This window comes from Podarcis liolepis (genome assembly GCF_965112155.1).
Source record: "Podarcis liolepis genome assembly, chromosome: 13".
NCBI classification, from domain to species: Eukaryota; Metazoa; Chordata; class Lepidosauria; order Squamata; family Lacertidae; genus Podarcis; species Podarcis liolepis.
In genome coordinates, this window is record NC_139573.1 from 18,784,004 (window position 1) to 18,810,067 (window position 26,064).

At 47.2% G+C, this 26,064-nt stretch overlaps 3 protein-coding genes across 5 annotated transcripts in view; 2 read left to right on the forward strand and 1 right to left on the reverse strand.

Annotated features, from left to right (window-relative positions):
* The first annotated feature begins 5,824 nt into the window (after positions 1 to 5,824).
* TMEM238 (transmembrane protein 238) lies at positions 5,825 to 12,288 on the forward strand. Its single transcript, XM_083473007.1, has 2 exons — positions 5,825 to 7,460; positions 12,063 to 12,288. The coding sequence occupies exon 1, from the start codon at positions 7,096 to 7,098 to the stop codon at positions 7,453 to 7,455; it is 360 nt and encodes a 119-aa protein (XP_083329133.1). The 5' UTR covers positions 5,825 to 7,095; the 3' UTR covers positions 7,456 to 7,460; positions 12,063 to 12,288.
* Positions 12,289 to 12,615: 327 nt separating this feature from the next.
* Positions 12,616 to 21,497, reverse strand: LOC310692295 (uncharacterized protein). Of its 2 annotated transcripts, none has more exons than XM_083472998.1 (5): positions 21,343 to 21,497; positions 21,087 to 21,116; positions 19,534 to 19,659; positions 16,558 to 16,642; positions 12,616 to 13,221 (listed from the first exon to the last, which is right to left on the reverse strand). In XM_083472998.1, the coding sequence occupies exons 1-5, from the start codon at positions 21,392 to 21,394 to the stop codon at positions 12,669 to 12,671; spliced, it is 846 nt and encodes a 281-aa protein (XP_083329124.1). In that variant the 5' UTR covers positions 21,395 to 21,497; the 3' UTR covers positions 12,616 to 12,668. The 2 variants fall into 2 exon arrangements, with proteins under 2 accessions (XP_083329124.1, XP_083329123.1); XM_083472997.1 differs by having other exon boundaries at positions 21,087 to 21,119.
* A 43-nt stretch (positions 21,498 to 21,540) lies between these two features.
* Positions 21,541 to 26,064, forward strand: part of IL11 (interleukin 11) — a 70,425-nt gene continuing 65,901 nt past the window's right edge. Inside the window, exons 1-3 of one of the 2 annotated variants that reach the window (XM_083473000.1) lie at positions 21,541 to 21,564; positions 22,050 to 22,104; positions 25,283 to 25,486. The gene's annotated coding sequence lies outside the window, so the exon portion shown is untranslated. Of the gene's footprint in view, positions 21,565 to 22,049; positions 22,105 to 24,982; positions 25,487 to 26,064 lie in introns of those variants that run through there. The other variant, XM_083472999.1, reaches the window with a different exon arrangement.

Genomic DNA, 26,064 nt, shown 5'->3' on the forward strand with positions numbered 1-26,064 from the left:
TGGTGTGTGTGCACTGTATCATGTGATGCCGGGCCTCCCCAATATTCAAGTTGGAATCCCTGCCTCCTACTCTGCCTCCTGCTACTCTCCCCCCCCACTCCACCCCATCCACTGTACCAGCCTGCCTGAAGACAGTTTTTAATGTACTTGTTGCTGTGTTGTTTCCTGAAAGGAAGTGGTTTTGTTTGTGTATCAACAGATTTATCTTTCTAATACTGACTCAGACCTTTGGAACTTGGTTTCACAGAGATACCTGGTTTGCCTTTATGGAAAGCAGAATGCTAGGCTAAATGAATATTCTGGCTGTTCCTGTCCTGCTCCTATATGAACCTGCCTGACCTTAAAAATGGGCTATGGAAGCCCTTCTCTCTGTCCCATCAGGACCACCTTTGTGGAGGTGCTGGGGTCCAAAGGGGCTTCCTCCCAGGGTTACAGCTTCACCCACTGCATATGCTGTTAGTTGCTGGGTGTTTTAGAACGCTTGTCTTTGATGTTTTTAAAGTGCTAATACAATTATTCATGTTACTCATTTCAGCACCTGCTGAAAACATTTTTGTTTAGGCAAGCCTATCCAGCAATACAGAATGCAAACACATGTTTTAATCTGGTTTTTAGCTTATTGTTGATTTTAATTATTTTTAAATGTTTTAAATATTTTCAACTGTTTTTTACTGATAATTTCATTGTTTCTCTGTTTTTGTAAACCACCTTCAGGTTTTAAAAACAAGCAGCAATTATTGTTTTTAATAAACAAATAATCATTTTAATTTTGCATTTTATCTTGTATTATTTATATTTTTATTGGGATTTTAACTGATTTTATATCTACTGCTCTTTGTACTTTTAATGTTGCTATGATAATTGCTTTTGTTTCTGATGCGTTTTTTGATCTGTTTTATATTTGTTTCATGGTTCTCTCTTGAAGGCTGTCTTGAAAATCTAGATTAATAAAATTTAATTAATTTTTTGTTTTAGTGTAAATCCGTGTTTGTACATTTTGTGTTTTCACAGAAAAGCGGGATATAAATAATGAATTGGAAGTAACTAAGCTAATGCTACTAATCAAACAGGCAGCTGTTCTTTAAAGGTTTTTCCCAGCCCTTAAAAAAAAAACCAACTGTAGATGCCAAGGATTGATGCTGGGACTCGTCTGTAGGCAAATCATGTCCTCTGCCACTGAGCTAATATTACTAATGACTTAACTGTGAAAGTACTGTACAGCACAGCTCAATTGCCTCTGCTGGCAGTGCGCTTGCTTCTCTCTCTCATTCTAGAACGGGACTAGAGGTGCACATGTTTTTGGAAATTCTGACACAATATGGGAAAAACACCCCCCCAAAAAACCCCTTCAAGTTGAACTTTTTAGGAAACAGAAATATGTGTAGTCGTTATTTTTATTGTCGGTTCTAAACCCATGCATTGTCTAACTTAGCACATCAAATTGAACTGTTCAGCTCTGTTTAAAAATGTGAGTGCCTTAATTCAACCGAACATTTCAAAATTGGGACAGATGCAGCACCTTGCGGCTCAATCGCTAATGTACCAAACACACCTCGGTTTTTGCCAGTTGGGGGGAAAGGGGAAAGAAAGAAAGTTTAAAACAGAGTCAATCAGCATTGTAATAAACAAGAGGGTGTTCTTAGTATTTGAGCTTAGAGGATGGTCTTGAAAAGGAATACAAGAACTGCTGTGGGTCCTTACTCTCTCATTTACATCAGTCTCCACAGTTAGCATTATCAGAAAATGTGGGAAGAAAACTTAACCCCTTCCTGTGAAGTCATGATGACACTACACACTGGCTTCGTGTTTCTCAGGCTAAGCCATAATATATAGTTTAGGGATGGTAGTGCATGCTGCTGAATTGCTCCTGCTGCACTCCTCCCTTTTGTCAAGCAGGGAGCAATTGACCATAAGCCTTGGCTTAGCGTAAAGGTAAAAATGTAAAGAATCTTGAAAGGGGGTCTTCCAGCTCACCCTCTATCTTCTCTGGAGTGTCACACTGAGTTGTATAGGACATACTCCAAAGCCAGCGTTTATGAATTCTTGGCCATAGATTTTACTGATTCCCACATTTTTCACTGGGGATTGCCATTTAATCTGCATTCCTGTACATGCTTAGGTAAAGGTAAAGGGACCCCTGACCATTCGGTCCAGTCGTGACCAGCTCTGGGGTTGTGCGCTCATCTCACTTTATTGGCCAAGGGAGCTGGCGTACAGCTTCCGGGTCATGTGGCCAGCAGGACTAAGCCGCTTCTGGCGAACCAGAGCAGCGCACGGAAACGCCGTTTACCATCCCACCTATTTATCTACCTGCACTTTGACATGCTTTCGAACTGCTAGGTTGGCAGGAGCTGGGACCGAGCAACGGGAGCTCACCCCATCGCGGGGATTCACACCGCCGACCTTGGCAAGTCCTTGGCTCTGTGGTTTAACCCACAAACTCCATTAAACTCATTAGCTATGTTTGCATACCATGGAAAACTATTGTTAATGGTTTGCCATGAATATGCAGATGGCTCTAACTTTGCGGCTCCTGCTTACGCTGTGGGAGGGACAGTCTCTAGTTTAGTGTTACGTCCAAACCAGGGACACTGTTTTGCTTCATTCCAAAGAAAACCATAATGTGAATACAATGTTACTCCCAACTCTGGCTTGTTTGACTGAAGCAAACCAAAATCCCTAGTTCAAATGTAACCATATAAATTATTATTTGTTATTTCTGCTCACACCAGGAGTGCAGTAATATAAGGAGCCACCTGGACCTTCAAAGTAAACCATTAACGGCAGTTTACAGTGCTCTGCATACAATCTAGGCCGCTGGGACGTAATTGAATAAATGTGCACAGGCTCAGGCAGCTAGCTGAATAATATTGCCTGAGTTGTGTCTCGTTTTGCTAAGTGATTGTGATGTTCTTATTTTTATGAATGCTGTGGGGAGAGCTGCCTTGGGCTTCATTGCAAAGGAAAACTGGGCTATAAATCATTCTTTCTAAATCCTTATGTAGGTGGGAAGTTCAGGCAGGCTTGCAGTAAAAGCAGAGTCACTGAGAAACAAGAGGGATGGTTTTAGCACGGTTGGGAAAACCCCAAGTTTTGCAGATGTACAAAAAGAATATAAATACTGTATATTTTAAAAAGAATTAGAAGCAATACTGCCCCCAAAAGGACAGCCCAATGAGGGGACATATCAAGTTCAGTAGCCTTGGAATGTTGAGTGTCACTTGAAAAAGAAAAATGAAAATGGAGTTGCAGAAGAGGAAATGTTTTAGATAACAGTATTCTGGAAGAGGATGTGGCCAGCTTGCTAGAACCCTGAACCGGAGCACTCCTGGTAAAAGGTGAAAATACACTCTAACATTTTGTTGTTGTTCCTACTTGCTCGGGATAAATAGTGCTCTCATAAACTACCTGGTATAACATCCCCATTTTAAAGATAGGGTTACTGAGGCCAAAACCACCTCCTGTTGTGTCTCTGGCTGAGGCGGGGCTTGAATCCCACCACCCAAGTGACCAAACCCATTGTACAAGACACTCCAATACACTTCCCCCCACCCAAAAAAAGAACTAGGTTTTTGATTTGTTTTAAGGTTTGCCTGGGAGAGAAGCTTGCAAGCTTTTGAGTTACACAGATACTTTAATCAGGCAGAATGGAAAAAACAGCTAATTCCAGCCAGAGAGAGAAGTAGAGTGGAGAACAAAGCTTGTTAAAAATGCAAATCGTTTTATTGCCTGGGGGTGGGGCTTGCCATGAAGCTTTTCCTACATCAAACAGTTGCAAAGAACAAAGCGTGTTCAGAAATGGCAGTGCAGTGTCTTGGAACAGTGCAAATTTATTATGTTCCGTGGAAAAGGGGGGGATCTTGGCCATTTGGAGATAGTCACAGGGTCCTTAGCCGTCTTATCCGATGTGCCAGAGATCTGATTCACATGTCACCAGCATGGTATCGAGGTTGCTTTCCCCATGCAGCTCTGGCGATGCAGGAATAAATGAAAGAATCCCATGAGACAGGAAGATCATGTGAAGAATTCCCACACCAGCGCCAAGCCAGCACTTCGCATGTGACCTGTTGGTCTCGCATGACTCTGCTGTTCAAACAAAGTGTGTTTGATCCTCCCACCAGGAAGGATCACTGTCCTGCTAAGCAGGAAACACGAACCAAGCTTTTGTAGCATAGCCAAACACATAGTTCCACTTCCTTGAATCCCCAAGAAACAAGAAGAAGAAGAAGAAGAGTTTGGATTTGATATCCCACCTTTCACTCCCCTTCAGGAGTCTCAATGCGGCTAACAATCTCCTTTCCCTTCCTCCCCCACAACAAACACTCTGTGAGGTGAGTGGGGCTGAGAGACTTCACAGAAGTGTGACTGGCCCAAGGTCACCCAGCAGCTGCATGTGGAGGAGTGGAGACACGAACCCGGTTCCCCAGATTACGTGACTACCGCTCTTAACCACTACACCACACTGGTTTCACCACATGGTCAGGGGCTATATGTGGCCACCATTTAGAGGCAACATACAGAAAGCATTTAAGGGGCTCTATGTAGCTTCTGGCACAATGGCCTTACATCTCAGGGAATAATAAAACTGTAGAGTTGAGAGGGACCCTGAGGGCCATCTAGTCCAACCGCCTGCAATGCAGGAATTCTGTCTACCGCCGTCCCTGGGTGGGTTCAAGCCATCAACCTTCTGGCTAAGAGCCAGACACACTGACCCATTGCACCACCACCTGAGATCAGTCTGAGATCTCTCGTGTTAGAAGAAGAAGAGTTTGGATTTGATATCCCGCTTTATCACTCCCCTTCAGGAGTCTCAAAGCAGCTAACATTCTCCTTTCCCCTCCTCCCCCACAACAAACACTCTGTGAGGTGAGTGGGGCTGAGAGACTTCAGAGAAGTGTCACTAGCCCAAGGTCACCCAGCAGCTGCATGTGGAGGAGCAGAGACGCGAACCCGGTTCACCAGATTACAAGTCTACCGCTCCTAACCACTACACCACACTGGCTCTCAGATGCTAACCAGGGGGCAGAAATGGGTAATGTTCCCAGCTTCTTATTTGCATGAGAGTTTAAAACATCACCCAATGCCTTTTAAGAAAAGACAGTCTCCTGGAGCTGCAGGTGTATCATTTGGGGTGATCCAAAGCTTATGGTGGTGTGCACACCCATAATGCTTTATCTGTTAATGTCACCTGCAGTCATCATCACGCATGGATCAGGCCAAGGGCCAATCCAGTCCAGCATCTCGTTCCCACAGGATGCAAGCACAAGAGCCCTCTCCCCTCCTGTAGTTTTCAGCAACTGATATTCAGAAGCTTCAGAAGTCATGCTTTTCTGCCTCTGAGCATGGAAGCAGAGCATTGCCACAGTGGCTTGTAGACATTGATAGCCGTATATGCTCCTTGAATTTGTCTGGTCTTTTAATAATTGGAGATTATTGTTGCTCTCATTTCAATGCTCTTTACTTCCCTGATTTCAAATGCAATATAATGGTTACCTTAGTCTAAAGTATTGGTTGTGTTTAGAATAGATTTATGGAAAATTTAGAAGACTTATTGATTAGAATATTTGTGTGAGAGTGTATGGGAAAACTACGGAATAACAGATACAATCTTGCTTAAAATGTATATAGGAAGTGCCGTGTAAGCGATGGAAGTCAATCAATGAAATTTTATTAATATTTTTATATTGAGATATTTGTAGAATAAATTTGGAAGAAATTCTTCCAACTTTTCTTCTTCTTTTCTCTATTTCTTCTTTTTTTCCTACTTTTTTCTCTTTTGTTCTTTTTTAATATATGTGTGCTTATCTGAAATATATATGTACGTATGTACTTGCAATATTTTGCTTATATTTTGTAATAATTATGTTAAATTAATAAATAAAAAATAAAGAGGAAAAAAATGGTTACCTTAATCCTTCCAGAATTCTTTTTATTGTGCACTCATGATGATTTGTGCTCATGGCGCTATTGTGGCAGTTACATGTCATCCTGCCTTCAATACTATTGTTTGTGCTGGCAAAGTTACGGAAGGGACATACTGATTCCTTTCCAATCCTCGAATGTCCCATAACTTCCTGCTGAAACCACGTAACTTTTCACGACAGGTGTGTGTAGTCAAGAGAGGACACCTGCACCCACGACGGCAAGTGTGAAATGCCTACTTTAGGGAGGCGAAAGGTGGCGGGGCTGTTTCCTATATGTTACCTAAGCAAGTCCCATTGAGTTCAGTGGGCGTTAGGCCCTTGCCGGTGCGCTTAGGAATGCAGCCTTGACTGCAGTTATTCCTGCAGGGCTGCATCATTGACAAAAGGCGGCTTAAGAAACACAATGCATTCCTGCACATCCAGGGCTGTAAATAGCACCGCCACCCGCCACACCCCTTCCAACTTGGTTGGCTGTCCGCACAAAAGGGAGCAGGAAGCGTCTCTTGCGCCTTTATGATTGGGCCCATTGCAGTGCGTGCCTGAGTTGATGACTAATTCTGTACATGGTGAAAAGGGAACGGGGTTGCGAGGACAAGACGGGGACTCCTGGGTCCCCTCCAAGCCAAGTGAGAGACAGATTCTTGGGGAGGAGGTGGGGCAGTGAGAGAAAACGAGCAAGCATCGTGGACTCCCAAATAAGGCTGGGAGACAGGTTAGCTCAAGGTCGGCAGGGGGCTTGGAGAGCCTGGATTCCCGGATCGTGAGAGCAAAGCCAAGCCGTCTACTACCTGTTTGCCGGTCCCTCCCCTTATGAAACTGGTCGGGCCGCTTTCCCGGGTCTCTCACCTGGGCCACTCCTCCTTTCTGCCCGGGCCGCCTTCCCCGCTGTCCTTCCTCGCCCTCTTCCTCCCTCCCTCCATTTCCCCGGACGGGGTTTTGCCTGGAAGGGCACCGTCCCGCTCCCCTTCCTCTTCCTGCCCTCTCGGGTTGCCTCACTGTGACTTGGGAGCTTTTGCGCCGTCCAAAATCTCCCACCCACCACCCCACACTTTTGCTTTTTTGCAGCGCCCTTCCCGATCCTGAAGCTCGCCCCGCTTCTCCCTCTTGGGAAGCAGCTCCGACGTGCCGCGCGGCGCCCCTGGACGACGGGCGCCGCCGATCCCCGGCCATCATGGGCTCCCCCTCGGGGCTGGGCCGCTGCCGGCTGGCCTTGGCCTTCGCGGTGCTCATGGACGCCGCGGGCACCGGGGCGCTGCTGACGGGCATCTTCGCGCGGCTGCGCCTTCGGGGCCGCGACTTCGGCGACCTGCTGATCTACTCGGGCGCCGTGCTGGTCTTCCTGAGCCTGCTGGGCTGGATCATGTGGTACACGGGCAACATCGAGATCGCCCCCGAAGAGCTGGCCAGGGACTACGGCGCCAAGGGCGGCACGCTGGCCCGCCTGGCCAGGAAGATCTCGAGGACGTGGTCCCGGCGCCAGGACACTCGGCTGGCCATGAGGACGGTGCAGAGCAGCCGGGAAGCCGCCTAGACGAGGTAATGCCCAGCCCTGCCCGTCCACCGCGTCTCCCGATGGACGGCTGCTGCCAGTCCGGGTCGGCAGTATTGGACTAGATAGACCGGTCCCGTGGTCCTGCTCGGGGGGTGTTGACGTTACTAGGCTCAGGGCGCAGTGGAGTTGTCGCCGTAGTTTTCAACGCCTTGCGTGGCTCTTTCCCGCCGTCCAACTGTTCACATCAGCGCTGCTTCATTAGTGTCAGATTCGCTTCTGTTTGTGTTCACACCAGGAGGCGTTGGCGGGGCGGGATGCTTTTGCACGATGCAAAGGGGTTGACAAATTGTCTAGAGAACCAGCTGGTGTGAAGGTGGCTTGAGAAGCGATCCATCAAAGAATACATGTGTAAACAGTTTGACAGCGGAACAGAGTCCCTTTGGAGGTAGTGGACTCTCCTTTCTTGGAGGTCTTAAGGCAGAGTTTGAATGGCCATCTGTCATGGATGCTTTAGTTGAAATCTCTGCATTGCAAGGGGTTGGACTAGATTACTCTCAGGCTCCCGTCCAACTCTACAATTCTATTATTATCATATTCTATTACAGTGGTACCTCGGGTTACAGACACTTAAGGTTACAGACTTTGCTAACCCAGAAATAGTACCTCGGGTTAAGAACTTTGCTTCAGGATGAGAACAGAAATCGCGTGGCGTCAGCGGGAGGCCCCATTAGCTAAAGTGATGCTTCAGGTTAAGAACAGTTTTAGGTTAAGAACGGACCTCTGGAACGAATTAAGTACTTAACCCGAGGTACCACTGTATTCTGTTTAAAAAACCAGCACTGGAAACCTAGTAAGTGTGAACCCAGCCTTGGTATAAATTACCTGCCTGTGTCCTGCTCTGATTTCCTTGGGCAAGTCTCTACAGCCACAAGAGCTGCAGACTTTCTAACTTGCTGCCTTTAATAGCTTGCTTGACATCAGGTGGGCGATTATGTTTCGCTTTCATGCCGTGAAAATTTTCCCCTGCTGATTTCTGCACACCAGCTTGCTAATAAAAGGCGTTAGGAATTATGTGTTTTTGAAGTTTTATTTTCCTGGCCATCTGGGTGATTTGGTTGAGGCAATGTCTGTCCCAATCTGTCATAATCCTTTTAATATTGTGGGATGTGCATGCTTTAACCTGGACCAGTTGCTCCCTTGGCATCCTTTTGATCTACAATTAGCACGAAAGAGGTGGAATTAAACCCGACTTTCCCCCAAGGCATTTGTGACTGTGTAAGAATCGAACCAGCAGCTATTCTGGGACAGATTGGATTTGTAGGGTGAGCAGCCACACTTTCCCTTGATGGGCTGCTTCTACCAACCCCAGCACCCCTCTGCTGCAGATCATTTAAAGCAAGGGTTCCCAAACCAACACAGATCACTGGTGGTCCACAAGCTTCATTCAGGTGGGCCGTGGTGTGTCTCTGAATTTGAAGACAGAAGATGGCATATCCATTGAGTTAAATATATTGATTTTTAATAATATCTTTATTACTCCTTTTACTTTTTATTTCATTACCGCTTGGATTCTATAGAATTCAAATTGCAGTACAATAGAATACATTATGTAAGAAATAAAAGATGCAATAAAACTACGATTAAAAAAATCATCTGGCCTCTAGCAACAGTAAGTTGCAAATGCTATAGTCAGAAACTCAGCAAATTTCAAGTGGTCCGTGGCAGGGAAAAGTTTGGGAACCACAGCCTTAATGGAAGGGGAGCCTTGTTGACCCGGAGCATCTTGTGAATGGGCTGTAGCTCAATGGCAGAACAGATGCTTAGCATTATTACCTGTTCCCTTACGTTTCCCTGGAGAGCTGAGAAAGAGGCCCAGTCACCCTTATTGACCAGGTGCAAGTGTGTGTGTGTGTGTGTGTGTGTGTGTGTGTGTGTGTGTGTTCTTTCACGTTGAGCAGCAAACAAAAATTCAGCTAGCAAAACTTTGTTCATCATCACTATCTCTCTGCCAGAAGAAGTTCTCACCTGATAGATTTCTGCCTGCTTTGCGGATTTTTTGGGATGTGACAACAGCTAAGATGACTTTTAAGAAGGATTGGACACATTCATGGAAAACAGGTCTATTGGCCATGTTTGCTAAATGAATCACCCATGTTCAGAGGCAATATATACCAGAATCTGGAAAACACAGTGGGGGGAGGCCATATGCCTTGCTAGGATCTTCCCCAAGGCAGCCTTGGAAACAGGCACTTAGTCTAGACCAGGCACCCCCAAACTCTGTCCTCCAGATGTTTTGGGACTACAACTCCTATCATCCCTAGCTAACAAGACCAGCGGTCAGGGATGATGGGAATTGTAGTCCCAAAAACATCTGGAGGGCTGAGTTTGGGGATGCCTGGTCTAGACTCTAGAATCTTAAGAACTTGAATAAAGTTTGTGTGCTTTATCATGTACGATAGTCAGTGCTTCAGCCTCCTTGCAAAGGGCTTTACAGGCGCTGTCCATCGTCTGTGCCTGAAAAACCCCTTTTGACCCTTCTGCTATGCCAATCTATCCCACACCTGACACCATAGACATGATAGCAAGTGCAAGGCAGTTGGGGGTGACCTGGCCAAAATGGCCCAGGAGACCTAAATCAAGGATGGTCCAGGTGGAGCCTTGGTCTAATCCGGCAGAGGCCAGCTTCTGCCCTTCTGCATCCTTTGCAGACCACAGCCCTGCTCTCTCCCATGCCTTTTAGCTTCCCTTTTCACTTTTGTTCCTCTTTCAGTATCATCATTAAACTTTTAACACAACATGGCCTGAAACCAGAGACAGCAGGTGTTGTTGGGTGTTGGTTTTTTTAATCTGGATGAAACAAGAGACAATCCTCACATTCCCACACGCACACACACCCATCCTGGCATCTCTGGCAGACTGCGAGGGTGACCACCTTCTATGCTGAACACGGCATCATTCCTGCTATATATGTGACAAGCTCAGTTTTGTTTTCCGTCAGTTTGAGAGGTGGATGGGGTGGGGGCACATAAAAGTCTGCTCGCTGGGTTGCATTCAGCTTGTCTTCAAGTTCTTCACAGCCCTGTTTCTTGAGCTTTCTAAACCTGCATCTCCCCACCCTCCGCTTTCCAAAACCTGCTAATGTGGCTCAGTCAGTAGAGCAGAAGACTCTTAATCTCAGGCTTGTGGGTTCGAGCCCCACATTAGGCAAGAGATTCCTGCATTGCAGAGGGTTGGACTACCATTCTATGATTCTACTTCTATTTATTTAGTTTATTGCTATTGCACCCTTCCTTCAAGGGGCTCACAGTGGCATACGCAGCCTCCTCCCTGCCCCCTCTGCCCAGCAAGCCATTGCGCACTTTTTTCTTTGCCTACCAAGCGCCTGAACCCCTGCTGCCATTAAGATGGCCAGATGTCCTGCTTTGCAGAAGCCTCTGCTTGAAAAGGAAGAGCTCGTAGCACAGTGGTAGAGCATCTGTCATGTGCACAGAAGGTTCCAGGTTCAGCCTCTGGCGTATCTGCAAGTGTGGCTGGGAATGTCTCCTCTCCAAAACTCTAGAAAGCCATTGGTCAGGATAGGCCAGTGGGCGGCATCCACACCAGCATTGTTATACCACTTTGACAGTCACGGCTTCCCCCAGAGGATCCTGGGAACTGTAGTTTGTTAAGGTGGCCGAGAGCTATTAAGAGACCCCTGTCACACAGCGACAATTCCCAGAGTGCGCTTGGAAGAAGAGGGTTTGACTGTTAAACCACTCTGGAAATTGTATCTCTGCAAGGGGAACCCTAACGACTGTCAGCCCCTCTTTAACAAACTACACTTCCCAGGATTCTTTGGGGGAAGATTGGCTTGGGGATCAGCAGCACTACTGCCACATAAACATCATGGGAGGCATGAAGCCTTGCCACCAAATTGTCCACCAGCAAGCCACACATCCTCTCTAGGGGTTCAGACCGGAGGCAGCCTTACCCTAGGGGTGCTGGGGGTTGGGCTTTGTCTGCACATTTCCTACCACTAAGCTGTGGGCTTTGCTTCCTGTGGCAGCCTCGCAATGTCTGGGCTTGCCACCTGTTTTCCATTTTTTAGCAAGGCTTTAAAAAATCGTACTAAATTGTGAGCCTGCAGAGGTGCTAAAAGCCTCAGATGCCTCCCTGCCTGTCCCACCAACATCTGGAGCACATTGGGCAGCAATTTCAGGGAGCAGCTTTCTTGGCTCTGCAACCCTCTGATGCCCTTATTTTGGCAGGAAACAGCATTTTTATTTAGACAGGCCTTTGGCCCACTAGCTGACTTGCAAATATGTTGAAAAACCATTGTACCTGGTTGTTTTTAGTTGTTTTACTGGCCTTGTGGTGTTTCCTTTTAACTTTTGTGTTCTATTGCATCTTACTGTGTTTGCATTTTTGTCATTGGCTGCCTTGAGCACCATTGGGTGGAAAGGCAGGATACAAATTTAACAGCTACAAAACCTCGTACGAGTGCCAGGCACTTCTCATCCTTGCCCGGGGCAGGGGACTCCAACATGCCACCGCCCGAATTTCATTTCCACCCTCTTAAGTGCCTTCCCCCTTCCCCCTATTTGACTTGGGAGCTGTTGCCACTATTTCCATTCCTGCTCCAACCCCCAGTTCTTCTTTTCTTGCAGGTGTCTTGCTTGCCATTAACTGGAGGATCTTCTGGCCCACTTGCGGGATGAATGAATGGACTCGCCAGGTTGGATGATGTTCTCCTGGGACTGGAGACCTTTGACCGTATCCCAGGAAAGGGATATTAGACTCATCTCTTCGCCAGCTGCGCCCACCTTCATCCAGTAGTTTCTGTGTGGATTTTGCTTTACATACATTTCAACAATGCATTCCTCCCCCCAACCCCATCCCTAAGGTCTCCGTTCTCTTCTTTTTGCTGCAATGTGGGTGGGCACCCCTTCTGAACCAGGGCCCATAACAAAGGCACAACAGACAGAAATTCTGGCTTTCTACTGAGTGGCAGGGCCATGGGCAAGAAAGCGGCCTCCTTTCTTCTGGTCTCAGAGCTTTTGAAGGCGCAAAGGCAGAAAAATGGGATCGAAAAGTATAGCTGGGATGGAAGGGAGGATTGTCAAAGGTGGCCAGGAACTGGGACTCCTGATTTCTCTCCCAGGGGACCAAGGATTCTAGGGAGGCTGGATCTAGATACCACAGCAATAAGCAGAGGCTGGGGAAACTAAACTCTTTTATTGATAATAAATATATATATGTGCTATATGGGGTGGTTATGCTGGTGGAGGAGCTGGGGGTGGTTCCCCAGGTGGCGGAGGTGGTGGCGGAGGTGGTGGAGGCGCTGGGGGTGGTTCCCCAGATGGCGCCGGGGCTGGTTCCCCAGGTGGCGGAGGTGGAGGTGGAGGTGGTGGAGGCGCTGGGGGTGGTTCCCCAGATGCTGCTGGGGTTGGTGCCCCAGGTGGCGGAGGGGCCGGGGGTGGAGGTTCCCCGGCTGGCGCTGGCGGAGGGGCTGGAGGCGGTGCTGGTGGGGGTTCTGGGGGCGCCGGCGGCGGCAGCGCCAGAGTTTCCGCTGGCTGCATTGGCCCTGGGCTTGGTTCCGGGGTGATTTCTGCACTCCACGGCGGCTCCTCCATACTTCCCATCCTCGCTTCTGTGCTCCAGCGCGGCTGTTCCACATAATTTCCTTGCATCCAGGGGTTCCTGGGATCTAGGGCGTCGTCCACTTCGCTTTCTTCGTCCAGGAGCTTGACCAGATAATCGGCCATTTCTCCCTCGCTCCGCGGCCTCTCCATCTCTCTTTCCTTTACTTGGAACTCTTTAAACTTCCTGTGTGGGAGAGAAGCACATCAGAACGTGGGGAGGGAGGAAGGGAGAGGCGGATTTCCTATGGCATGCAGGAGTGGGTGCATGCATGTAGGGTTTTCTATGGGGTGAGCTCTGCTTCCCCTACCCCTCTGCCACAACATTCCCTCCTCTACTGATAAATACACCTGGCTTCTATTATTCAAGTTGGCTGCTTCCCCCCTTATCTGGAGCATGAGATTCTTGATCTCAGGGAGAGGAGTGTTTGGGGACTGCTTCATTATCTATCGGTTCTTCTCACAGTGTTTTTACCCTTTGAAAATAGCTCTAATGGAATGAGGGAGGTGGCTTTTGACTTGGCAATCAGCACAGGCCTGCTCCACAAAGGGGTGAATGAGAGGTGATGATGCTTCACGACTGAGATACGGACCTGCACTTCCACAGCAGGCTGCTCTCTGAAATCACATTCTTCTGCATTTTCTGACAGTGAGCCTTTCTAATAACTTTGGCTAAAATATGAGGCCACTGGTGGTATGTTTCTGTCATGTTTCTGACAGCTCCGCTAACTCCACTGCCACACTGGGTCATGGACAAGGCCCAAGACCATTCCCAGGAAAAAAAGTAGCTACTTTAACAACAGTTGTGTTCCTAAGCATGCCAGGAACCTGTGTAGAGTAGCGTTACTGGTGAGTCAAGAGGGTCTCGGCCTAACCCGAGGAAGGTTGTACCGGTAGAGTTAAGGGATCTGCTTTTCTAGAGAGAAATCACAAAAGATGGTGAAGAGAAGGAGGAAAAAGGGTATGTCGTCACCACAAATCTTCGCTCATTTCTGGTTTGCTGGTTCTTTACTAATTTAGAACAAATTATCATCAGTTGTATACAGCTACGCCCAAATGGGGAGGGGGCAACAGGCCTTTAAAAGCCTGGAGGCCACATTCCATTATGGGGCAGCCTTCTGGTGACTGCAGGCCGGGGGGGGGGGCAGTGGCAAAATTTTGCAGAGAAACAGGTGAGATTATCACCTTTGTACAATAGGCACAGGGACTGAGGCACAACTTGGAAGCTGGCCCCTGAAGGGATCAGCCCAGAGCCTGAATGGGTCACATGGGGGAGGGGGCTTCACTACCATGACTTGGGGGGGGGTGACACGTACTTTTCTCCTTTACACTGAGGGGGGGCTTTTTCTGGCAGGAGAGGGAGAGAAAAGAATAGAAGGAGAAAAGGAAAGAGGGAGGGAGGAAGAGAAGAGATGTTGCCCTTCTGGTGAGCAAGACGGTGGGGCGTGGGGAGGTGTGTCGTTCACGTGGTGGGAAGCTGCAATATCGCGGGAGATCTTGCTGCCTTTTTGTGGGTTCGGAAGCTGAGGAAGAGACAACAAATGGTGGTCTTGAGGAGGAAACAGGCATGGCAAAGGGAGATGTGGTTGTGGAAAGGGAAACACTATAGGATGGAAACTGAGGCAAGGCAAGGGGTGATGGCAAACGGAGCAAGCAGGAAGGGGCATCCCCTGTTATGTTAAAAATAAATAAATTGGGTACTTTGTTACAGGTGAGTATTGGAGGTGGGCCCCAAGAATGAAAAGGTGAAGTCAGTGGTGATTGGGAAGGTGAGATGAGGTTTGGCAGATCCAGGTTTCTGGGTTTCTTTCTCTTAAAGGGAGCTGGACCTCCTATGGGCTTAGACTAGAAGTACTATGGAACTCCCATATTATTGTGGAAAAGGACAGGTTTTTTTAATATAATTTTTTATTAGTTTTTTTTTAACATATCATTTTCAACAGTAATTAAACATACTTTTACATCTCATTCAAATTTTTGACTTCCATCAATCCTGTCTGAAAATTTTCCAATCTAATCTCTCAGTATGCATTTCTTATCTTCCCTATTACATTTCAAACTCATAACCAATATCAGGAAGAGGGCAGTTTTTAGTATGGAGGTGGGGAAACATCTGACTAGTGGCGGCTGGCGGACTCTGGACCTTTTAGGGCAACTAGGTGGGGCCTTCTGAAAGGGGTGGGGAAGGCAGCGTTTGAAATAATGCAAAACCAAGCAAACCTAAAAATGAAATAAAAAGAATATGGGACACAACCAGGTCCTTCCGGCCTATAAACATTAGACTTTACATGCATGTGCTCAGCAAATCCAGTGTGCGGGTGTCTGCTAGGGCCGTGCAGGGAGAGAGTAATCCATGCTCTTTTACGATACACAGGCTGCGCCCACTGCATTCTCATCTGAACCACCTCTGCAGTTTCCAACTTTTTGTAATAGCATTTTAAATTTGAGGAAGTGCTTTACAATTTTTCACCCTCGCCTTGCAAAGCAGGCCACAGTACAATTCTAGCAAAACATAAAGAATATTTTCACTTTTAACAAAACCACAGGCTTGGAGGGGGCGGGCTGAGATCTTACCCAAATAAAAACAGTAAGTGCCATACATTTGAAAACAAGATATCAGGAGCGGTTGGAGCAGACCCCCCACAGCCACCCTGTAATATCACTACCATGAGAAAAGCATTTTTAAAAAACTGTTCTCAACCAAGCATTAACCCTTGAGAACTTTCACTCTCGTTAAAAAGGCAGAAGCATGATATTTCAAAAGGAGCCATAGGCACTCCAACCCCCCAATGCTTCATTCCCCAAATACAATGGTAATAAAGCTAAAGACTCACACTTTGCACACCAATGCTTTGCCATCTTGATCCCACATGCAAGCACCAAAGTTCCCTCGCTGATCAAATCAATCATAACAAAATAAAGCAGCTAAAGCTGGCTGGGCTTTTAGCAAAACATCTAAAGGGTTGTCACATGGAGGACAGAGCAAGCTTGTTTTTTCCTGCTCCAGAGGGTAGGGCCAGAACCAATGGATTCAAATCACAAGAAAGGCGATTCCTGCTAAACATCAGGAAGTACTTTCTGACAGTAAGAGCTGTTTGACAGTGGAACAGACTCACAAGAGAGGTGGTGGACTCTCCTTCCTTGGAGGTTTTTAAGCAGAGGTTGGGTGGCCCTCTGTCATGGATGCTTAAGCTGAGCTTCCTGAACTTCAGGGGGCTGGACTAAATGGTACCATTGGGGTCCATTTAAAAAAACCCACCCTGAGAATTCACAAATGGCTGTCATAACGCACTGTGAGCAAATGCAATGGCCAGGTTCTGCAAGCACAAAGTATAACATTTTCTACAAAAGGGACGCAGAACATTTGATTCCTGAGTATGTTGAAGGTGGGCTGGGTAAAGCAGTGGCATTTTTTAAAATCACAGGTTTTCATGTGCATTTCCCTTTCTGCACGTTGTTTCCATCCTCCTTCAATCCCCACCTGCTGGAAGGTACACAAAGAAGCCAAAACGGAGCCACCTACCAGCTGAAATAAAGACACATGCTGAGGATGGCCACAATGACAGAGATCCCGCCAAGGATCCCTGCGTTCCGGCGTTGTCTGGCAGCTGTCAGGGGGAAAAGGCAGATGTTAGTGATTTCCTCACCCAGAGGCTGAGACGTAATGGGTGATGGCATGGCTTGATCCAGGCCGAGTTAGAGGGTGCCCTAGGGCACAGACCCACCGAGTCCAGCATCCTGTTCTCGCAGTGGCCAACCAAATGCCCACAGGAAGCCCACGAGAAGGACATCAGCACAACAGCCACTCTTTTCATTTGCAATTCCCAGCAAACGGTATCACGGACATACCACCTGCAATACTTGTAGCAAATCGCCTTCATGGCTTGTGGTCACTGATATCCTCCCAGATGCGCTTCTGAGGAAGGATATGTTCTGAAACATGCAGAGTGAGGCTGGGCAACCTCGGACAGGGGGGAGAGGAAATGTGGCCCTTAGGTTCTCCCCCCTCAATCATTCACCCTCCTTTGCACCCCCTCGGGTGGTTTTGCTTGTCTGGGAGGTGCCCTTGAACTCTAATAAAGCTTCTCACTTGCCTAGATGGAGGACACAGAGTGTTGAAACTAGCAGTTAGGGCCTGATTATTATTATTATTATTATTATTATTATTATTATTATTATTATTATTATTATTTCTGCTTATATACTGCCCTTTATTAGAAGATCCCAGGGCGGTGTACAACATTAAAAACACATTACAGAACATCAATGATCAAAACATAAGACAAAACATAATGGCAGATGGCCTAATAGTAAAATAATCATAATAATAAATAAATCCTATTCCAAGCATCTGGAGTTCCCCCTTCTTTTCTCCAGGTGGGTGGCGCTTTCCCAGTTTTGTGGTTAGTTTTTTGCACAATACCCTGCAGGCTACTTATCAAAATCTATATAATGCTTACTCAAGCAAAAAGACCTCTAAGTGGTTTACCTATACATGATGTTAGAACATCTTCTAGAGAGCTGGTTCCCAAGCTTCCCTGCCTCACGGACTGGACCACTTGAAATTTTTCCAGCATCTTGGTGGAACACTTAATCCTTCCCACCCCCGCCTGTCGCAGCCATTGTGATGTGCTGTGTTAAATGCTGTAAGGTTTTCACTAGTATTTTTACAGACAGGCTGCAGACCTCCTGAAAAAAGGCCATGGAAAGGTGCCACAGTTTGGGAATCCCTGTTCCAGGAAGATGCTCCCATCTCAAAATGATTGCAGCTGCTGTTATCGGCAGATGTTAAAACAAATGGGCACAGCTTGGGGGCACAGCCAGATATTCCCTCAGACATTCATTGTATCCACTTAGAACGAGGCTGTGTGCTCTGCAGTCCACTCCCGCCATTGGTATGTGAAGCCGTGTACATACAGCATTGTAAGCCAGTAAAATGTACTCAGCCTGAATGAAAAGAGCTTTGCTGGCAGCAGTCCTAAGCAAACTGGACACCATGAGTCTTATTTTGAGTAAACATGGATAGGATTGTGCTGTTAGTTTTAGCTCGCCTGTGTGTCTCCCCAGAAAAATTAATAATAATTACAATTATAATAAAATATTTGTTAGTCGCTTGTTACCCAAAGGTCTCCAAATGACATTATTATTATTATTATTATATGTATTTATATCCCACCTTTCTTCCAAGATGGGATTCAAGGTGGCTTCAGACATTTAAAAAAATCATGATGTAAAGAAAGTAATAATGACAAACTAGTAAAAAACAACACATTTACACAGAAGCAGCCATTAAAATGCAATTTGCCCTGACAGTTGTCAGCATAATCTTCACTCTAGTTTTCAAAGGACTTATGGCACTGTTAGAAACAAATAGATATATTGCACCATAAAACAGAACAAAAAGCAACAACCCCTGTAACAGCCACTGTGGCTTTGGCAGCATACTAATAACAAACAATATACGGTAATCTTAGACTATCAAGAGCCTTGGGAGGGGGCAAGATAAGTCTTTACCTCACATGCCATTGTAAAGATGTCAGTGAAGGTATCAGGTGGAGCTTGCTAGGGAGCTCATTCCTCAGACAGGGAGCCACAGCTGAAAAGGCCCTCTCCCTTGTCACCACCCCCTGAGCCTCCCTCAGAGGGGGAACCTGGAGAGGCACCTGAGATGTAGTTTTAAGGGTCCAAATAGGTTCATATTGGGGCAAGGAGTGTTGCAGAAGGCATTGGGATCCTGAGCCAGAAAGGGCGTTAAAGCTCAAAAACAGTTATCCCTGTCCTGATAAAAGTTGTAAATGGGCACTGGCCCAAGCTGACAGAAGGCATTCTGTCCCCCTGAGGCTGCCTGTTACCTCAAGTGAGCCCAGGAGAACCCCCAAACCACAAATTGGCTCCTTCAGAAGGATAGTGACCCCATCTAGAGCAATCTGCACACACTCAACTGGTCACCACCAACAGCATCTCAGTCTTGTCTGGATTAAGCTTCAGTGTATTGGCCCTCATCCAGTCCATTATTGCAACCAAGCACGGATTCAGCAAACTGAGCGCTCATATCAGGCACAACGTGGCACAGACATGTGTGCGGAAAGACATTTGTTTTTGTCATCCGTGATGTCTCAGGCGCTGTCCAACAGGTCCCTGCGACAAGAAATCTCTGCTTGCCAATCGAAGGAGAATATTATTTATGCCACAGACTCACAATGGCTCGACAGTCATTCTCTCTCCCCAGGACACCCTGGTTCTGCAAGAGAGGCTAATGCAAGAGCATTGCCAGCACCTCCATCAAATTCCAGTTCCCAAGGTCCTTTTGGGGCGGGGGCAGAGGGGAACCATGACAATTATACAGGAATGGTTTGTAGTACAGATGCTGCCCTTGTGATACAGGCCCTCCCTGAAAAGAGACATGTTCACTTTGGGGGAAAACGTGCAACCAGTGAGCGGGAGTTGCCTTCACTTATGCTATATAAGCTAATTGCCACGAAACTGTGCTCATCCTTACCATCAACAGCATGGTAGTAGCAGGTGTGGTTATTATAACAGCATTTCTTCTGCTGGCACTGGTGAGGGTAGAAACTTTCTGCTTCGCCACCACATTTTTTCTGAAAGGAAGAGTCCTGTTGGCATGCTAGAAAAGAGACGGAGATTCGTTCAAGCAACCAGTTTTAAGGTTGCTTCTGTCCTGCCACCTCTCACAAATAAATGACCTACAGCTCCACCACACTGGTAAACTGGGACTCCCCCATAATTCCCATGACAATAAATAAGCAATAAATCTCCTTCACTGGAGGTTTTTAAGCAGAGGTTGGGTGGCCATCTGTCATGGATGATTCCTGCATTGCAGCGAGTTAGTCCTTTCCAACTCTACAATTCTATGATTCTACGAATGTCATGTGTGCAGCACACCAAAAATGCACCCAAGTTCAGCATTCAATACACATGTTCACACAGTGTGGGCAAATCAGGATGAACGTTCAATAAATGAATCACCCGGAGGAGGATCCCACAATAATAATATGTTAAATAATTTGCCAATTCCTTTCCTGACACCCAGCGTCAGCTGCCTGAGGTGATTGCCTCACTCTGTCTATTGAGAGGGCCAGCCCTGCTGGATATGCAGAAAGAAGGCATTCAGCCTCCTCAGTCAGGTGTAGGGAATCTTTGGCCCTCCCATTGGCCCCAGTAAGTGCAGCCAGTGGGTAGGGATGATGGGAGTTGGAGTCCTCATATTTCATCACAGAAACACGAAGCTGCCAAGCAGGGCTTTTACAGTCACACCACACAAAATTGGTTCTGAATGTGAAATTTGAGTGTCCGGAAAGCAACAGGCTTGGCTACAACTGGAACAAATTGAATCGGTGCCAAGCCTTTCGTTCAGGGGTCAGCAACCTTTTCTAGCCGTGGGCCGGTCCACCGTCCCTCAGACCATGTGGTGGGCCAGACTATATTTTGAAGGGGGGGAAATGAACGAATTCCTATGCCCCACAGATAACCCAGAGATGCATTTTAAATAAAAGCACACATTCTACTCATGTAAAAAACACCAGGCAGGCCCCACAAATAAGCCAGAGATGCATTTTAAATAAAAGCACACATTCTACTCATATAATAACACACTGATTCCCGGACCGTCCGTGGGCTGGATTGAGAAGGTGATTGAGCCGCATCCGGCCCCCGGGCCTTAGGTTGCCAATCCCTGCTTTAGTTCTTAAGGCTGTGAAGGGAAGCTTGGGAAAGTGCAGGCAAGACAAAGGGGGGGGGGACATTGTAAGCCGGGGGGGGGGGACCTGTGGCTTTCCTGCTGCTGTTGGACTCCAACTCCCATCAGCCCCTGCCAGCCTGGTCAATTGTCCAGGGGACGATGGGACACATTTGGAGGGACACAAATTCTTCAACCGCTTGCTTTTAAGTGTTGGACTTCTTGAGGCTGTGGTTCTAGTTGTTGCCTCAGGAGGGAGCCCTTTGATCTCTCTCTTTTTTGAGAGCAGCACTTCAGGGTCAGTAGAAAGGAGGAGAGATAGGGGAGGAAGCGAAAGAAGAAGCACTTTTACTCACTGAGAGGCTTGAGGAAATTCCCACTAGTACCTGCTGGAAGGAAAAGGGCAAAATCAGAGTTTGAATGGAAGGCAACGGCAAACACAACCACCACCAATGACCCCACCACCACCACCTGCCAGATCCTCTTGCAACCTCCCACTTAGAAGCCGAAAACCTTGGCATGAAGCGGTACAGAAATTAACGAATGAATGGCAAAAGAAACTAGCATTGATCCCAGCCTGGGGGACTGAGGGAGACGGGTTCCTCTACATACCTTCTAGGACCAGCACTAGACAAAGAAGAAAAGCCAGACCAGGCTGGCTCATATCTCATATCTCTCTCCTTTTGGGGACGCCAGTTCCATGTGGCAGGGGGTGGGCCTGAGCCATGAGGCTGCCTGCGACATGAACGGTGTCAGAATTGCAGAGAAGTGTCATAGAACCTAGGAGTTCTAGAGTATTCGTACACCTAGCAACCAGGAAGCTGGGGGTCTGGGGTAGGAGGAGGATCAAGATCCTGTCCGTTTGTTTCCTAAAAACATCTGGTTGGCCACCGGGACAACAAGATGCCGGGCTAGATGGGCCACTGGCCTGATCCTGCAGGCTCTTTTTGTGTTCCTATCCAGCCCTCCCAATAATAGAATCCTGAGGAAGAGCACACGAGAGCTCCCCTGAAATTGGGGAGATCTCGCCCACAATGGGCGCCATTGCTAGCGCCGCTTCTCTGCGAGTGGCGGAGGCAATAGGGTGGGCGAGGCAGGCAGCAGTGGCGAGGCAGGCAGGCACTTCCCATTTCACCTCCAGCAGCAAAATGGAACGTGCCACCCCTCCTCACAGAGCTACAATTCCCAGCACCCTAAACAAGCTACGGTTCCCAGTATCCCTTGGGAGAAGTCAGGTGCTTTAAATGTACGGTGTGTGCACAGCCTTAGTGTAGCAGGTAATGCTGGGGCAGATGAGCCAAAGTTTTGATTCACTTTAGGGTGCCCTATGTTCATAAAAGGAGCAAGAGGATAAAGCAAAGACATGAGGGCAAGGTGGGTTTTGAGGAGGGATTGAAAGAGAAAGGAGAGAAGCAGAACCGCATACAGTGGTACCTTGGGTTAAGAACTTAATTTGTTCCGGAGGTCCATTCTTAACCTGAAACTGTTCTTAACCTGAAGCACCACTTTAGCTAATGGGGCCTCCTGCTGCCGCCACACAATTTCTGCTCTCATCCTGAAGCAAAGTTCGTAACCCGAGGTACTAATTCTGGGTTAGCGGAGTCTGTAACCTGAAGAGTCTGTAACCCGAGGTACCACTGTATATGCTCAGGGAGTGAGTTCAATAGACAAGGAAACAACAGTGGAGAATGGGTGAGCTGTTTAAGGAAGCAGGAGACGTTTGCCCAGCAGAGGGCAGCAGAATTCAAGGAGCACAGCTCTGCCACTGAGCTGCAGCCATCCTCCCTGCAAGCTCATCCAAAGGAAACAACCTTCTAGTACTTCACCAAAACATGCCACCACTCTGGAAAGTGGGAAGCGTTTTAGGGGACATCTGTTTGTGTTGAGCAGTGGGACGTAGGCAAGCACCTAGCGAGACAGCACCGATTCTGGAATGTGGCAATATCCTGCCCCCTGCCTCCCAAATAGTAAATTAGACCATCTAGTCAGCTGCAAAACCTAGATTTTTGTCTCCTTTCCTGGACGTTATTCAAGTCTGTTTCTCTTTTACCTGGGCATGCAGTGTGTCCTTGCCCACTGGTCCATGTAGTTCAGTATTGTTGACTCTGACTGGCAGCTGCTCTCCAGGGTGTCAGGTGGGAGCTTTTCTCTGGAGAAGATGAGAGATGGATGTTGGGATCTTTTGCATGCGAAATGACCAGGTTTTATTGATTCAGGGGCAAGGTCACTCGGTTAACTCCAGATCGACTCAAACTATGCCAGCCTCTGTTAGCTGCTTGGATGCGGATTTGCCAATAAGTGGTGCTCTGGAAGGGACGGGTGGGAGAGCCTCCATTTTGAATCACCTTGATTGCCGCTGTAAATAAAAACGATTAAATCTGATTGCAAATAAAAAATGATTGTGCTGGCTACATACACCTTGACTTTTGCTGGCAAAAAGACCAGTTAAACTGCACTCATAAGTGGTTTGAAAACCAGCATTTTAAAACTTGATTAGCAGTTTGGCTTGTGTGTCGTCCCCCCGCAACCCGGTCTTTCTTGAAATGTGTCCTTTGATGCTTTCATTACTTTGTCCTGCTATCTTCAGTTACACACACACACACACACCCTCTTGCTCGTGGCTTTTCATCAACAGACAAGCCAATTGTTGCATTCATGGGCTGGGACTGAGGGGGAACCGTCCTTGCTCCCCACCCTAGCGGGAAGCCATCTTACAAATTCCCGGCCACTCGTGGCTCCACCGTTCCTGGCGCCCAGCAGCGTGGAAGGACAATCTAATCAAGGGTTATTAAATGCAGATACAGCCCCCCCCCACCCGGGCTCAGGCTATAAAATCTGGAGCCTTCACATTTATTGGGAACTGAGGTCATGGCTGCGCTGCCCCAGGGGAAATGATGGGAAACAGCGATTTCCTACCCTGCTGTTCTTTGCAGATGCTCTCCCACATCCTATCCTGAAATGCTCCAGTATCCCTTGCAACTCCCCGTGCCCCACATTTAAAAGCACGTGATTTCCCCCAGAGAATCCTAGGAAATGTAGTTTGTTAAGGGTGCTGTGGGTTGTAGCTCTGCGAGTGGGAAACTACAGTTCCCAGGATTCTTTGGGCAGGGGTCATGTGCTTTAAATGTATGGTGTGGATCTGCCCATGGTCCTGGAATTAGAATAGATGGAGTGGAGGTGGCATCAAGACTTGGGGCTCAGCCACACGTTTCTGCTTGTCCTGCGCCCAGAAATCAAGGAGGATCCAAGCGGTTTTGCGTTTGCCCCACAGCTTTCCCTTGGAAAACTGCTGGTTTTCCCACCTAGGGGAAAGCTGCAGGGCAAATGGAGGAACAGATGAGCCCCACTTGCAGTGGGATTAGAGGTTACTTCAACCTCAGTACATTCTTCTGCAACATGGAATTACAGATACTTGTTGAGCGACTGAATGAGATTTAGGAAACTAAAAATGCTGCATCATCATAATGCTAACAGTTTAGCAAAAATGTTTTGTTTGGGGGAGGAATAGTTAAGGAGGGGGTAATATAATTAAGCATGGTGTGGAAAAAATGAATTGAGCCTTTGTCCTCTCCCAAAATACTAAGAATTGAGGTCACTCAATGAAATTGAGGAACAGTAGACTCAGGAAAGGCAAAAACCAGTGCTTCTTCTCACAGTACATAATTAAAATAAGGAATCTGGAGTGGTGCCCCCTACTTTAGAAGACTCAGAAGGGGGATAGACAAATACCTTGAGAATAGACGGGTATGTCAGTGGTAATTCACCACGATAAATAAATGGAACTTCGATGTTCAACAATAGTATACCTGAAAATGCAAGTTGCTGGAGGGAGGCAATAGCCGGGAAGGAATATTGCCCTCATGCCTTGCTTGTTGGCTTCCTGGAAGCATCTGATTGGCTACTGTGGGAAACAGAACTGTGGGTTTAGTCAGGGCTGGGGAAGCTGTGGCCCTCCAGATGTTTTTGGATTCCAGCTTCCATCATCCCCGACCACTGGCAATGCTTCCTGGGGTTACTGACAGCTGGAGACCAACTTGTGCTGACCATTGCTTTGGCAAACGGCAACTTTATATTTACTTATTTATTTGCTTTTGCACTCAGTTTATGTATTTATTAGCTTTTGCCCTCTTTTAAACTGGCGCAGTCACAGGTTTTGGGCACTAGAGGTCGCCAACCCCTTTTTGGAGGAAAAAGATGAGCAGTTATTTCTAAAATTGAGATCCCTCAGTTTACCTGATGCTACCAGGCACCTCTCCCAGCCCCACATCTTTCTTAGTTGCATAGAAATTTGGCAACTGCAGCGTCTCTCATTGGTAGGAGATAAACAGCGACTTTAGGTTACGCTTGTGAAAGACAGAAGGGACCCTCCAGCCTGGCTGGGTGTTGCTGTTTGTGGGCATAGCCTTCAACATATAATTAAGGCCGCATTGACACAATACATTTCGATGCTGCTTCTTTAAACAGTCATGGCGTCCCCCAAAGGATTCTGGGAGCTGCAGTTCTTCAAAGGGCTCTGAGAGTTGTTGGAGACCCCCATGCATTCCCTTTGCAGAGCTACAATCCTTAAAGTGGAAGGATAATGGCCTACTCACTGTGGGAACCAAAGTGTTTGGCTGGTTGTTGCCTAGAGGGAAGGATCTCTGCACAACACTCAGCAAAGAAGCAACATAAAGAGCTCCAGCCTTTTCCATTGAGTTATGTAAGGGTTGCTCCACGTTGCCCTGAAAACCTCAAGCACCCTCCTCTGTTTTTCAGGGTAAGTAGTAGCTCCGTTTCCTAAAAAACTCTGAAAAAGCAATGTGTTTTAAAAGACTACCTCATGATCATTTCTTTGGGTAAGGCTTAAAAGAGAGAGAGAAAGGGCTCTCAGCAGCAGGAAGGTCCAGTTCTGCCTCAGTGGGGTTATACTGGTAATAAACTCAACTTTTCCCACTTTCTGTCTGTCAGCGCAAAATATAGACAATTGGAATCAGACTTCCAGTACACACTTCTACTCAGAAGTAAGACTCATTCAGTTTAATGGGGCTGCCTCCTAGTCAAATCCAAAGAGTATTGGATCGTAACCTCAGGCTGCATTCCTTAACCCACTTACCTTGGAGTAAAGTAGGATTTACTTCTGAGTAAACATGACAACTTGCTCTGTGAGTTGCCCATGCTTTAGCTCCATTTGTTTCAACGGGACAAAAGTGTGACTGACTTAGAGTCCTGTATGCATTTACCTGCAAGCTCCTGCTCACCTAGCAGTTCAAAAGCACGTCAAAGTGCAAGTAGATAAATAGGTACTGCTCCGGCGGGAAGTTGAATGGTGTTTTTGTGTGCTGCTCTGGTTCGCCA